This window comes from Gorilla gorilla, chromosome 15 (assembly GCF_029281585.2).
Source record: "Gorilla gorilla gorilla isolate KB3781 chromosome 15, NHGRI_mGorGor1-v2.1_pri, whole genome shotgun sequence".
Taxonomy (NCBI): domain Eukaryota; kingdom Metazoa; phylum Chordata; class Mammalia; order Primates; family Hominidae; genus Gorilla; species Gorilla gorilla.
This window is the reverse complement of record NC_073239.2, coordinates 84208058-84223851: the sequence shown is the minus strand read 5'-3', so window position 1 is coordinate 84223851 and position 15794 is coordinate 84208058. Positions and strand designations below refer to the sequence as shown.

Genomic DNA, 15794 nt, shown 5'->3' with positions numbered 1-15794 from the left:
CTGCAAACAGAAGATAAAAACTGTGAGATAATTCCTTTCCTAACCAAATAATATAGGATGAGTCAGAGATGGCCAAAGAACAAGAAGCAACTTTCATAGCTTTCCTTCTGTCTCTCCCAACCTCAGGAGCTCCTTTCCAACCCTGTCACGGCCACAATGGTTACCTTTGCTTTGGCATCTTCACGACTCACATTATGAACCATCTGGGACTCAATATATCCTGTTTTATACCACTATTTAGGTTTTCACATATTTTGTCTTATCTCACCAACAAAACTACAAGCTTCAAGAACACACACTGTTTCCCTACAAACATTTGTTTTCAAACATTCTAGACACTATAACCTCTTCCTAATAGTAACATCTGTAATATGGAGTGAACCTTTCTGGTTGGAGCAAGGACCTAAAATGCCATTTACTTTTGGCTCTAGTAAAGAGCCCTTGCCCTATACTATCTGCTGCAGAGAGTTAAAAGTATCCTACCAGAGTTTGGGAAACTATATAGAGTAGCCTACTTTAAAATACTGACTGAAGGAAAGGGCCATTTTACAAAGATAAGCAGGCAGCAAGGCTATGTGCAAAACTTATCCTGAACCCTCTAATTATCAGGCACATGGGTTCAAGAAAGTGAAACTCACCTCAAATCACCCTGCCAATGAAGACAACTAACTTAAACTCAAGACAAAATGTCTCAGATATAAAAGTCACACATCAATACTATATTGGACCCATAGTACAAAACAATTTATATCATTCAACTGTTTGAACTTCTGTAACAGTAAGAAAACATATTAAAAATATGACAACTCTGGCTTGTCCTGAGGCAGTTTCTTGCATGACTCTCTAATTCTCATTCTGGAATGTTGTACATCTGAATATGGCACACAGAATCCTTTGTTCCCAGCAGGGAATCTACTTCACCACTGTAACTGAACACACTGACATTTTTGCTAAAACTTATGTCTACCGTAAGCTCAAGATTATTGGAAGAACATTCTAGAACTCCACAGAGAACTGAAACTTTGTGGTATTGGAGTTGAAATGAAGATGATAAAGCCCCAATCCACCTAGTTTTTATCAAATTTAAGGCATTGTTATTCCATTTTGTGCCAAAATGGCTTATATCACTTATTTAGTACTTCATGTCTGAAGTTCTCTTTCAAATTACAATCCACGACTAAGATGAAACAAAATGTTTTAGCTCAAAATTTTTAGCTGAACTAGGCAAAACTGACAATAAGTTCATACTGCTAGATAGCCACTCTCAAGCCTTCATACTAGCAGAACAGATTCAGAGATTCAGAATGCAACTAGATAACCGGTTGGTTACATTTTGTAACACCATCATTTTCTTAGCACAATTTTATAGAGTTAAAATTGAAAATTTGTTTTACTTCAGCACTTCTATCATTGAGTAATAAAGCACTATTAGAAATACCAATACCAGCGCAGGGGCTCCCGCCTGTAATCTCAGCACTTTGGGAGGCCAAGGTAGGTGGATCACATGGGGCCGGGAGCTTGAGGCCAGCCTGGCCAACAGGGCAAAACCCCGTCTCTATTAAAAATACAAAAATTAGCTGGGCGTGATGGTGCACATCTGTAATCCCAGCTACTTGGGAGGATGGGGCCGGGAGCTTGAGGCCAGCCTGGCCAACAGGGCAAAACCCCGTCTCTATTAAAAATACAAAAATTAGCTGGGCGTGATGGTGCACATCTGTAATCCCAGCTACTTGGGAGGCTGAGGCATGAGAATCACTTGAACCCAGGAAGCGGAGGTTGCAGTGAACCAAGATTGTGCCACTGCACTCCAGCCTGGGCAACAGAGCAAGACTCTGTCTCAAAAAAAAGAAAGAAAGAAATATCAAAGGAGAAAAAAACCTAAGTGGAATAAATACAATCAGATACACCATCCTTTACACCAAAAACTGTGGAATACACATGCTAACAGGTGTGCACAGAACATTTACCAAGAAAGAACAGATGTTGGGCCATAAAATAAGGCTCAACAAATTTGAAAAGACTGACATCTTTCAGGGTCTGACCACCTGGAATTATAAATCAGTTAAAATCTTTTTTACATCTCCAAATAGGTGGAAACTATATAACATACTTCTAAATAACTCATGTGTTAAAGAAAAAAACAAGGGAGCCGGGGGCGGGGGCTCATGCCCATAATCCCAGCACTTTGGAAGGCTGAGGCAGGTGGATCACCTGAGGTCGGGAGTTTGGGACCAGCCTGACCAACATGGAGAAACCCCGTCTCTACTAAAAATACAAAATTAGCTGGGCGTGGTGGTGCATGCCTATAATCCCAGCTACTCGGGAGGCTGAGGCAAGAGAATTGCTTGAACCCGGGAGGCGGAGGTTGCAGTGAGCAGAGATAGTGCCACTGCACTCCAGCCTGGGCAACAAGAGCGAAACCCCGTCTCAAAAAAAAAAAAAAAAAAAAAATGAAGGGAAATTAGAAAATACTTCTAACAAAATGGTAACAAAAATACAATGCCAAAACTTACGGGATGCAACTAAAGAACTGTTTCGAGGGAAATTTATAATTTCAAATGCCTACATTTGAAAAGAAGAAGAGTTTAAAAATTAAGCATTCATCTTGAGAAACTAAAGCAAGTGCAAATTATAGTCAAAGAAAGCATAAAAAGAAATGAATTAAATAGAAAAGACAATAAAGACAAATGCCCTCCAACATTTCTTTTGCTAAAGTGTCTGATTATTCCTTTTGATAATAATAATAATAATTATTATTGTTTATTTCCTGGTTCCAGATTGTGTCTTTTTTCCTCTTTCTGACAGACAGCAGAGCATTTGTCTGGCATATATTCTCTCTTACCACAATATAGATGATTTTCTGTGACTTTAACAATACATACAAGAAAAAATCACATCTTTATGCCAATACCATTGTTTCACAATACTAGAAGAACAGATTCAGAGTACAATTACATAACTGGTTGGTTACATTTTGCATCCAGTGAGTAACACCATCATCTTCTTAGTTTCTATATCAATTTATTTATTTATTTAATTTATTTTTTGAGACCAAGTCTTGCTGTGTTGCCCAGGCTGAAGTGCAGTAGCACGAACTCGGCCTCTTGAGTAGCCAGTACCACAGGCGTGCACCACCATGCCTGGCTAATTTTTTTTGTATTTGTAGTAGAGACAGGATTTCACTATGTTGCCCAGGCTGGTCTCGAACTCCTGGCCTCAAGTGATGCGTCTGCCGTATCTCAAAATAATAAGAGCTATTTATGACAAACCCACAGCCAATATCATACTGAATGGGCAAAAACTGGAAGCATTCCCTTTGAAAACTGGCACAAGACAGGGATGCCCTCTCTCACCACTCCTATTCAACATAGTGTTGGAAGTTCTGGCCAGGGCAATCAGGCAGGAGAAAGAAATAAAGGGTATTCAATTAGGAAAAGAGGAAGTCAAATTATCCCTGTTTGCAGATGACATGATTGTACATGTAGAAAACTCCATCGTCTCAGCCCAAAATCTCCTTAAGCTGATAAGCAACTTCAGCAAAGTCTCAGGATACAAAATCAATGTGCAAAAATCACAAGCATTCCTATACATCAATAACACTCAGAGAGCCAAATCATGAGTGAACTCCCATTCACAATTGCTACAAAGAGAATAAAATACCTAGGAATCCAACTTACAAGGGACGTGAAGGACCTCTTCAAGGAGAACTACAAACCACTGCTCAACCAAGTAAAAGAGGACCAAACAAATGGAAGAACATTCCATGCTCATGGATGGGAAGAATCAATATTGTGAAAATGGCCATACTGCCCAAGGTAATGTATAGATTCAATGCCATCCCCATCAAGCTACCAATGACTTTCTTCACAGAATTGGAAAAAACTACTTTAAAGTTCATATGGAACCAAAAAAGAGCCCGCATTGCCAAGACAACCCTAAGCCAAAAGAATAAAGCTGAAGGCACCACCCTATCCAACTTCAAACTATACTACAAGGTTACAGTAACCAAAACAGCATGCTACTGGTACCAAAACAGAGATATAGACCACTGGAACAGAACAGAGCCCTCAGAAATAATACCACACATCTACAACCATCTGATCTTTGACAAACCTGACAAAAACAAGAAATGGGGAAATGATGCCCTATTTAATAAATGGTGCTGGGAAAACTGGCTAGCCATATGTAGAAAGCTGAAACTGGATCCCTTCCTTACACCTTATACAAAAGTTAATTCAAGATGGATTAAAGACTTAAATGTTAGACCTAAAACCATAAAAACCCTAAAGGAAAACCTAGGCAATACCATTCAGGACATAGGCATGGGCAAGGACTTCATGACTAAAACACCAAAAGCAATGGCAACAAAACCCAAAATTGACAAATGGGATCTAATTAAACTAAAGAGCTTCTGCACAGCAAAAGAAACTACCATCAGAGTGAATTAGGCAACCTACAGAATGGGAGAAAATTTTTACCATCTACCCATCTGACAAGGGGCTAATATCCAGAATCTACAAAGAACTTAAACAAATTTACAAGAAAAAAATCAAACAACCCCATCAAAAAGTGGGCAAAGGATATGAACAGACACTTCTCAAAAGAAGACATTCATGCAGCCAACAGACACATGAAAAAAATGCTCATCATCACTGGCCATCAGAGAAATGCAAATCAAAACCACAGTGAGATACCATCTCACACCAGTTAGAATGGCAATCATTAAAAAGTCGGAAACAACAGGTGCTGGAGAGGATGTGGAGAAATAGGAACACTTTTACACTGCTGGTGGGACTGTAAACTAGTTCAACCATTGTGGAAGACAGTGTGGTGATTCCTCAAGGATCTAGAACTAGAAATACCATTTGACCCAGCCATCCCATTACTGGGTATATACCCAAAGGATTATAAATCATGCTGCTATAAAGACACATGCACACGTACATTGACTGCAGCACTATTTACAATAGCAAAGACTTGGAACCAACCCAAATCAATGATAGACTGGATTAAGAAAATGTGGCACATATACACCATGGAATACTATGCAGCCATAAAAAAGGATGAGTTCATGTCTTTTGTAGGGACATGGATGAAGCTGGAAACCATCATTCTGAGAAAACTATCACAAGGACAGAAAACCAAACACTGCATGTTCTCACTCATAGGTGGGAATTGAACAATGAGAACACCAGGACACAGGGTGGGGAACATCACACACTGGGGCCTGTTGTGGGGTGGGGGGAGAGGGGAGGGATAGCATTAGGAGATATACCTAATGTAAATGACGAGTTAACGGGTGCAGCACACCAACATGGCACATGTATACATACGTAACAAACCTGCATGTTGTGCACATGTACCCTAGAACTTAAAAGTATAAAAAAAAATAAAAAATAAAAAATAAATACATTTAAAACCTTTCCCCCATACCCCGGAAAAAAAAAAAGTGATCCGTCCTCCTTGGCCTCTGAAAATGCTGGGATTACAGGTGTGAGCCACTGTACCCCACCTTTTATATCAATTTAGTAAACTAAAAACAGTTTAGCAGTTTTTTATACAATTAAAACATACATTTACCTCACTTGATCCGGCAATTCTACTCCTAGGTGTTTATCCAAGAGAAATGAAAAGATAGGTCCACAAAAAGACTTTATGAATGTTTAGAGCAGCTTCAGTCATATTAGCTCAAAAAATTTTTTTTCTTTTTTTTTGAGAGTCTTACTCTGTTGCCCAGGCAGGAGTGCAGTGGCGCAATCCCGGTTCACTGCAACCTCCACCTCCCGGGTTCAAGTGATTCTCCGGCCTCAGCCTCCCAAGTAGCTGGGATTACAGGTGCATGCCACCACACCCGGCTAACTTTTGTATTTTTAGTAGAGACGGGGTTTCACTATGTTAGCCAGGCTGGTCTCAAACTCCTCACCTCAAGTGATCCTGCCCGCCTCGGCCTCCCAAAGTGCTGGGATTACAGGCGTGAGCCACTGTGCCCGGCCCTCAAAATTTTATCGAAATATTTTTTAACTGAAGAATGGATAAATTGTGGTATATTAATATCATATTACTCAGCATTAAGAGGGAATGAACTGCTGTTAGACGCAACACAGATCAATTTCAAAAACATGTTGATCAAAAGCCAGACACAAACTTTAACAAACGGTATGCTTCTATTTATATGAACTTCTAGAACAGATCAAACAAATCTACAGTGACAGAAAGCAGATTAGTGGTTGCCAGAAAGAAAGAATGGAGGGGTGTTAACTTCAAAGGGGCATAAGAAAACTATCTAGAGTGATAGAAATGTTCTAAATCTTGATTGGCATGGTGGTTACACAGGTACACATTTCCAAAACTTGCTGAATTATACAACTAAAATGCATGTATTGTATGTAAAATATACTTCAGCAAAGTAAAAGAATCAGAAAGTTCTAATTAGAAAATCAAATATATTGCATATTGTTAAAACATTTTGGTACTGATCAACTTCCTGCTTTAAAAATAGCTAGGACCTGTGGCACATGCCTATAGTCCCAGCTTATAGGACTGAGACGGGAGGGTCACTTGAGTCCAGGAGTTCAAGGCTTTGATCATGCCACAGCACTCTAGTCTGGGTGACATATAGAATCTCCTCTCAAAAAAAAAAAAAAAAATCAGACCTAAATTGAAATTTTAGGATGGCCAATTCAAAGTGAAGTAGATAAAAATTCCATTAGAACACTGCCAGAGACCAACCAAAAGAAAGATGCTGGCCGGGCACGGTGGCTCACGCCTGTAATCCCAGTACTTTGGGAGGCTGAGGAGGCTGGATCACGAGGTCACGAGATCAAGACCATCCTGGCTAACACGGTGAAACCCAGTCTCTACTAAAAATACAAAAAAAAAAAAAAAAAAGAGCCGGGCATGGTGGCAGGTGCCTGTAATCCCAGCTACTCGGGAGGCTGAGGCAGAAGAATAGCTCGAACCCAGGAGGCGGAGGTTGCAGTGAGCCAAGATTATGCCACTGCATTCCAGCGTGGGCGACAGAGTGAGACTCCGTCTCGAAAAAAAAAAAAGATGCTTAACATGTTTTGGAATGGTCTATGGCCCTTCATATGATAGCAAATCCTTGTTGGAAAAAAAGATAGCCTAAAAAGAAATAAGTGTGCATGTTAGGAAGTGGAAAATTAGGCTGAACAGGAAGCATGGAGTACACTCTGGTCCTTAGTGTGCATCCTTTTCCTTGAACAACCATGGAGTTTCTGTTCTACCAAAGTAGTTACTGGACACTAAATTTTACACAGTATTAATCTCGTTTCTCTTGTTATATTGTGATCCTCCTCAAGAACAGCCAGTGACCATGCTGCCTATTTCCTTTGTATCATCCCAAGTGCTATGGACAACAAATACTCTGACCCCAGTTACTTAAGAATTTGTAGGTATATGGCGGAAATGAAAAAGGTGTGCAGCACTACTTTAACCAGCTAGCCTACTTAGCCTAGACAAAGCAACCAGAATTATGCTCATCATGTAGGATGGGAAAGCCCCTGATGTCTGTAGCCTAAGACATTAAAAATTACCACCTCACATATAGATTAAGAAATGTTAAGTAGACATAGAGTGAAAAAAGATATTTTGGAGGGTGAAGAGGAAAGAGGAAGAGTTAATGTGTTGTGGTGGACAGTCAAGAATGAAAGGAGGCTGGGCCTGGTGGCTCACGCCTGTAATCCCAGCACTTTGGGAGGCCAAGGCGGGCGGATCACAAGGTCAGGAGATCAAGACCATCCTGGCTAACATGGTGAAATCCTGTCTCTACTAAAAATACAAAAAAAATTAGCCAGGCATGATGGTGGCCACCTGTAGTCCCAGCTGCTAGGGAGGCTGAGGCAGGAGAATGGCGTGAACCTGGGAGGCAGAGCTTGCAGTCAGCCGAGATTGTGCTACTGCACTCCAGCCTGGGTGACAGAGCAAGACTCAGTCTCAAAAAAAAAAAAAAAAAAAAGAAAGGAAGGCTGGGCGTGGTAGCTTACACCTGCAATCCAAGAACTTTGGGAGGCTGAGGCAGGAAGGAGGGTTTCTTGAGGCCAGGAGTTCAATACCAACCTGGCAACATAGCGAGACCCTGTCTCTATAAAATCATAAAAAATTAGCCAGGCATGGTGGTGCATGGCTATAGTCCCAGCCATTTGGACAGGCTGGGGTGAGAGGATCACGTGGGCCCAGAGTCTGCGCCTGCAGTGAGCCATGAACATGCCACTACACTCCAGCCTGGGCAATAGATTAAGACCCTATTTCAAAACAACAACAACCAAAACAAAAAAAACAAAACAAAAAACAATCAAAAGAAAGGAGTGTAAATATGCTTTTAATGACTATCTTTAAGGAGATTTAAAGGCATATTCAATGAAATGAGGCAATCTGAGTGAGCCCTCTCAAAAGTAGATCTATTTAATAAATACGGAGCCAAAAAAACAAGGAAGAACATGTTACTCTGATACAGTAAGTCACTTGACAGAGTTACCATCTTACATATTTAAATAAAAAGTCAATGCTGTCTTATTAATAACATATGTTATCAGTCAATTATTAATGTTTAATATGACATGGACTACCTCGACCATATCTACCATAGATCTAAAATAATTTAAAAAAATTTTTCTGTTCCAAACCATGTGAGAAGACCAAAGGGAGAAAAAAAGCAGAACATAAAGTTTCAGTGGGATAAAAAGAAGAGAAAAGCAAGAGCACTCAAATTTGGCTCCCTGAAAATGTGGAGTATCTACAGAGAAAAGTCAGTAATCCTGAAGAGTTGGCTGATAACTTTGGTGGCAGTCACATCTCCCTAGAAATGTCACAGACCCATGTGAAGACGCTCAAAGGTTACCATATGTAGATGCCCCAACTTTGGAAAGCTGCCATAGTCCAACCCAGTGGCAACCATGGCAATTTTTGGGCAAGTAATATTACAGAAAGAATAATCAGTTTGAAAGCTCAAGCTAATGTAGCTTTTAAGCACCAGGACAAATTAGACCAGGACTGTTTCATGTTTACCTTCAATGGAATAGTACAATAGTGTGAAAAGTTTACCTTTGGATTCTTGCCTTCTTTGGCCAATAATGCCCGAAGTCTTTCTTGTGAAGGGGGTGCAATGAAGATAATATATGGTTTCAAATCTGAATTCCGGAGAGTCTTCAATGACTGTAAAGAGACATTTTGATTTTTAAAATAATTTGCATCATTTAATTACTTCCTAATAATACTGATATATATATATATAAGATTAAGGGACTTGCTCTGTTGCCTAGGCTGGAGTGCAGTGGTGTGATCACAGCTCTCTGCAACCTCAATCTGCTGCACTCAAGTGGCCCTCTCACCTCAGCATCCCCAGTAGCTAGGACTATAGGCATGCACCACCATGTTCAGCTAACTTTTTACTTTTTTGTAGAGACAGGATCTCGCTTTGTTGTCCAGGCTGGTCTTGAACTCCTGGCCTCAAGCAATGCTCCTGCCTTGGTCTCCCAAAGTGCTGGGATTACAGGCATGAGCCACTACACCTGGCCCAATTCACAATATTTTTAAGATCCTACCATTCACTGTAAGAATATACTGTGAAGCCATATATATATATACACACACACACACACACACACACACACACACATACACACACATGTGTATATATGTGTATGTATACACATATAATACATATTATATACATATGATTTTAGCTTGCTCTTTTATGTAATGAAATATAAGTGAATGATACTGAAGGATGACAACTATGTGATATTAAAACACCTTGCTAATAAGATCACATACAGATTATAATAACCATATTAAAAATCAATTTTGGAGCAATTAGAATCATACAAGTTGCCTTACTATGTGCCAGACACTAAATATAAGCAAAATCATAGAACATAACTTCACATGTGCAAGACAATTCAAGAAAAGCACATCTAAGAAAAAGTAGACTATGTTTGAATCTGGAGATTGCAGTTTTCACTTGATTACCAATGCATGACTGTGTGTGCTCAAACTGACGTGCTCTATCAAAATGGAGATTATAGGAATATGCCATTGCTATCTAAAAACATTAAGATGATTAAAACAATATGCTGAGTTCTTTGTTAAAATCTGTTAGCCCTTTTTTCTGGAGAAATAAGAATTTTAAAAACCTGTCTGCCCAAATAATATAAAGAATTCTAAAGAAATTTAGTAAAAACATGTATACTTCTCTTAAATCAAAAATTTATAATTGAAATAGTAGAGCCTAAATGCATTTGTCCACTAAAACACAAACAAAAATCCCTAATTACTATTCTAGAATAGCCATTTTAGAGTCAATTCTCCTTTATGTACGTCTCTTTAATGACCACTGACTATGTTGCCTAATTTGACATGAGCAGCAGATTCTACCACATTAAGGAAAGTCGTATGCTAAAGCTGTATGGTCTACAAAAATTAAACAATTTTCCATAACATTTGGAGTTTCTTAAAAACTCCAAGTTTCTAAAATTAGGTTTTTTTGTTTTTGTTTTTGTTTTTCAGACAGAGTCTCACTCTGCTCACTGTCACCCAGGTTGAAGTGCAGTGCAGCTCACTGCAATCTCCGCCTGCCTGGCTCAGGCGATTCTCCCACCCCAGCCTCCCAAGCAGCTGGGACCACAGGTGCATGCCACCACACCTGGCTAATTTTTTTTAATTTTTGGTAGAGATGGGGCTTTGCCGTGTTGCCCAGGCTGGTCTGGAACTCCTGAACTCAAGTGATCCACCCACATTGGCGTCCTAAAATTATCATTTTAAATAGAAAGCTAAGAGGCACTAGTTAGTAATTTTACACTTTTGCTTAGTCTGCCAAATAAGTGAAACTGAGGTCTCATTATTTTCATACAACCAAGCATTCACTGTGATACTTGTTAATATTTGAACAATGGCATTTAAACCATAAAAATAATCTTGAAATTTTCTAATTTTTCTCATATCGGAATCAGAAAAGGGAAATTATTTCATAGACTCAAATTAAAGTACTACCAATACTATATTTACTGTATTTTAAGTTTCAGAACATACATACAAGTATATATACAAGCTGAACATCTCTAATCCAAAAATCTGAAATGCAAAATCTGAAACTTTCTGAGCAGTGACATGACAGCACAAGTGGAAAACGTTACCCCGGCCTCATGTGACGGGTCATAGTCAAAACACAGGAGCAGACAGTTTATTCAATATCCCCAGGAAAAATAAAATTACCTTCAGGCTAAGTAAATAAGGTGTATATAAAAGATTAATGAATTTCATTTCAGACTTGGGTCTATCCTCAAGATAGCTCATTATATATATGCAAATATTCTAAAATCTGAGAAATTCTGAAATTCAAAACACTCTGGTCTCAAGCATTTTGAATAAGAGATAGTCAACCTGTATATGTAAGTATGTATATGTTTTCCCTCTGAGGAAACTGAAAGAGATTTAGCAACCTGTGTGATTTCAGATAGCAAATCAGTGGGAAAAACCGTATGAGAACTTAATTAGGTCACGCTGTTCTTGGACCAAAATATAGCTTCCACTAGATTACTCTATATGACATTCCTTCTAAGTTCAAACCCTAAAACAAAATTCTAGCTTTACCTGTGTACGAAGACTTAAAAGACATATTTTGCCAGAGTTGATCACTTGCCGTACAGAATCTATGCTAGTTCCATACAAATTCTTCTCAAATTCACCATGCTCAATGAACTTTCCAGCTGCTATGTCTGCCTCGAATGCTTGCCGCGAAACAAAGTGGTAATCTCTACCGGCTACTTCTTGGTCTCGCCTACTCCGGGTTGTATCTAGGCAAACAAAATCAGATAGAAATAATAGGCATGGCTTAGAGTGAGGACAGGGGATAATTCTGCTAGTCAGAAAGAATTTCTATTTTGTAACACAGATTATAAAATAATAAACTGAGAAAATGCTAAGTGCCTACATGTTTAACATTGTTTTTATTTTTTGTAGATTGAAAAATGAACAAAAATGAGTTTGTAGTATCTTAGTAATAGTTATATTTAATTATCTTAATACATTTTATGCTTACACTTCAAGTTACTTCATCCTGCATTTAAGCACTACTACTCATCTTCTCCTAAAGTTTATCTCCATAAGATTAGGTACCATATAATCTTATAACTTCTGTTTTCAGATTACGCCTAAGTTTCTATCTTCCGTATCACTTTAAAGCAGCAGGAACTGATTCTCTATGGAACAGGAAATTATAAGGGGCCCAAACTGAAATTTGTTTAGAAAATAATCAGTACATACTCGAAGGACAAATTTAAATTTCTTAATAATGACTATTTTTAATTTAAAAATTGTCAAAATCTTTGGTTAAAGTTCCTCGTTCACTGACAACACTGTTTTAATGAAATGAATAGAAAATTTCCCTACATGATATAGTTAGGTTCTGAGCTGGTAAATTGAAAAGCACAGGAAAATGGGAATGCATTCAAACTTACGAGGAACTGCAGATGCAAAGCGGTCCTTTTCTTTGTTCATGAGCCTCTGACGCAATTCATTCTGGCCACAGTTCTGTGGACCAATCAAGATGATAGGTCTCTTCCTATTTGCTGGCTGATGATAAAGTGACATTTCCTCATAGGTTAAGATCTCCTCGTTGTCATAATCTTTGGGAAAAAAAAGTTAAGCCCTTCAGACAAAATTATGGCCATGTATTAAAGATATAAATACTCATAGATCTTCACCCAAAATTAGAAAAAAGCACAATTTACTGTCATTACATCCTTGCTAGGGTATCATGAAAATGAATCAGACAACAATATAATACTCCCTCTATTAATTTTTATCTTATTTCATATTTGAAATAAAAAATTCATGCTCGAATGTCTAATACAATATAATTATACTGATTCTTACATTAAACAGCTAATTTGCAGTCAATACTTTGAATAAGGATGCGGTACCAGGGAATGAACTAGTAAGAGTAATATCCATCATTTTTGTAAAATGCAGATATTAATATTCTACTTAAGAAGGTTGTTTTAAGAATCAGACATAATGTATACGCTGAATACAATGGCTAGCACAGACCGACATTTACATATAGTGGCTACAACCAGTGTTATCAGAGAAAGCTGGAATACTTTCCTATAGTTCAAGCTCGTCCAACCCGTGGCCCATGAGCCGCATGCGGCCCAGGACGGCTTTGAATGGGGCCGAATGCAAATTTGTAAACTTTCTTAAAACACTGTGAGATTGTTTTGCAATTTTTTTTTTTTTTTAGCTCATCAGCTATCTCTAGTGTTAAGTGTATTTTACGTGTGGCCCCAGACTATTCTTCTAATGTGGCCCAGGGAAACCACAAGATTGGATACCCCTGCTGTAGTTGTATAACTTGAAAACAGGCCATATGCATGCTATCTCCACTTTCTGCATTTATGTTTACTCTACTCTGGAATGCTAACCCAGAGTCATGAATCAAAATGAGGTATAAATTATGACAGGTGGGGTAACGTTCCTAAAGCCCATAATCCAGATGAAACCAGAGCTGTCAAGTGGTAAGAACAAAAGCAGATAACTAGTAGCCTGCCAAGTCCTCACTCATATTACTTCTCCTGACTGTGAAGGAGAATCAGATGTGAAGTCAGACTCCCTCAGCTCTATTTCCATGAGGTTAGGGGACCATCTTAGGCTTGTCAATGCTCAGCACAGAGCCTGGCACAGAGCAGGAGCTCAAACTACACTTGTTTAAATTCCAGCTCAACCAATCATGTATTAGTTGTTAAGAATTTCAGCAAATCACTTTAATATCTAAACTTTTTTTTTTTTTTGAGACGGAGTCTCGCTCTGTCGCCCAGGCTGGAGTGCAGTGGCGCGATCTCGGCTCACTGCAAGCTCCGCCTCCCGGGTTCACGCCATTCTCCTGCCTCAGCCTCCCGAATAGCTGGGACTACAGGCGGCCGCCATCACGCCTGGCTAATTTTTTGTATTTTTTAGTAGAGATGGGGTTTCACCATGTTAGCCAGGATGGTCTCGATCTCCTGACCTCGTGATCCGCCTGCCTCGGCCTCCCAAAGTGCTGGGATTACAGGCATGACCCACCGCGCCCGGCCTAATATCTAAACTTGAATCTATTACCCTGTAACCTCAAGGAGTTTGTGAGAACAACATCATATAGTTACTGCCCTGGAATACAGCAGTTATTATGAATTGTAGTTATTTATTTAAAAATATTCATGATGATGACATCATCATAAACAGCAAATGTAATTCCTTCTCCTCTCAAAATGATTTTCTCTGAAAAATCTGAGTTTATTCTAACACGTATAATCAAGACTGGTAGCATTTTAATTTATAGACTTAGTGTGCATATCCATAAGGTTCAGATTTGCCACGTTTTCTACAGTACAGTAGCTCTTAGAGCTGGACTAGTTAACTTCAGTCTGTTTCAAAAAATAAAAGAGAGATATTAATCACAAATATAGAGGATAAAATTTAAAACTCATTAAATCTTTTTAGTTACATAATCTGTCAATTAGCATTAAAGGATATTTATTTTAGAAAAAAATTTATTAAAGTTGATCAAATCTCATTTAGCTTTTATGGAATATTATAATGATCTATAATGTTTTATCTTTATTAGTTTAATGTGTGCTGCTCCCAAATATTTCAAATTCTTGACAGAATAGCCTTATAAATTACATAAGAAGGAAAGCCTTTGCTTTATTATTTGGCTTGCTTCTAATGTGAACCAAACAGCAGTAGCAAACTCAAATGCCCATAAAAACAAACTAAGGAGGTAATAAAATCAGTAAATCAGGTTGGGTTAATAAAACACTGGGAGTGGTAGAGACTGTTAAACTAGACACCAGGTGCTCGATATAAGAGCAACAGTCATCACTCAGGTCCAGCAGACTGTTGTCACCTGGGAATACTAGCCCAACATTATCAGAGCTTTTGACTTTAAGAGAAGCTACAACTTTCGAGCTTTTTAATCTTAGCAATCAATCAAAATAAAACTAAAATTCTCTTGTGTGTCTGACTTAGCCAGCAGGTAGTGGGTTCTCAGGAATGAGTTGCTTCTGTGACATGAGCTATTGTAGAGGACATAGTTTTTACTTCAAGTATGTTCTGTAAGAATTTGTTAGAAGTATAATTTTTGCAAAGAGTTTAAGTAGAAAAAAACTACAGGAAACTATCAATTTAATACTACATATGCTAAATAGTACTTGAATTTTTGTATCAGTTTTCCCCAGAATTCAAAACACTGCCTTACTCACAGGATTCCAAAAGAAAATACTTTCTGCTAAATGATTTTCTCAAGCACATATTTAACATTAAGGTGCAAAACAGGACTAGGTTTAGACTCCTTTCAGATATAATTCCACCTATCCCTGAGAGTAGAACTTACCATCATTTTTATTGGCATTATATAAAACCTTTTTCCTCTTCTTTTTATTCTTCTTTGCACACCACAGTTTTCCTGTTGAGCAATCATAAACATAACTATAAATGTGTTCCCGTGAACAAAGCCACATAACTCAAATTGAAGAACTCTACTTATTCATTCATTTATTCTTTAAATTTTTTTGCAGAAACGAGGTCTCCATATGTTGGCCATGCTTGTCTTGAACTCCTGGCCTCAAGCAATCCTCTCGCCTCAGTCTCCCAAAGTGCTGGGATTACAGGTGCGAACCACCACACCCAGCTTGTTTTTAATTTACTTTTATAAATACTTATTACACTGTTTGTATAAAGACTATTTTTCAGGAAAGCATTTACAATTTTCAATTAACTACACAGTATAGACAGATAATCTT

At 38.3% G+C, this 15794-nt stretch overlaps 1 protein-coding gene across 4 annotated transcripts in view; it reads right to left on the bottom strand.

Moving 5' to 3' along the window:
• PALS1 (protein associated with LIN7 1, MAGUK p55 family member) overlaps positions 1-15794 on the bottom strand; it is a 96716-nt gene that overhangs the window by 2998 nt on the left and 77924 nt on the right. For all 4 annotated transcript variants that reach the window (XM_031001980.3, XM_031001981.3, XM_055362156.2 and 1 more), the window contains 4 exons: positions 15386-15457; positions 12474-12641; positions 11608-11810; positions 9061-9171 (listed from right to left, as the gene is read on the bottom strand). In XM_031001980.3, the coding sequence (XP_030857840.1) occupies positions 9061-9171; positions 11608-11810; positions 12474-12641; positions 15386-15457 (554 nt within the window). The remainder of the gene's footprint in view (positions 1-9060; positions 9172-11607; positions 11811-12473; positions 12642-15385; positions 15458-15794) is intronic.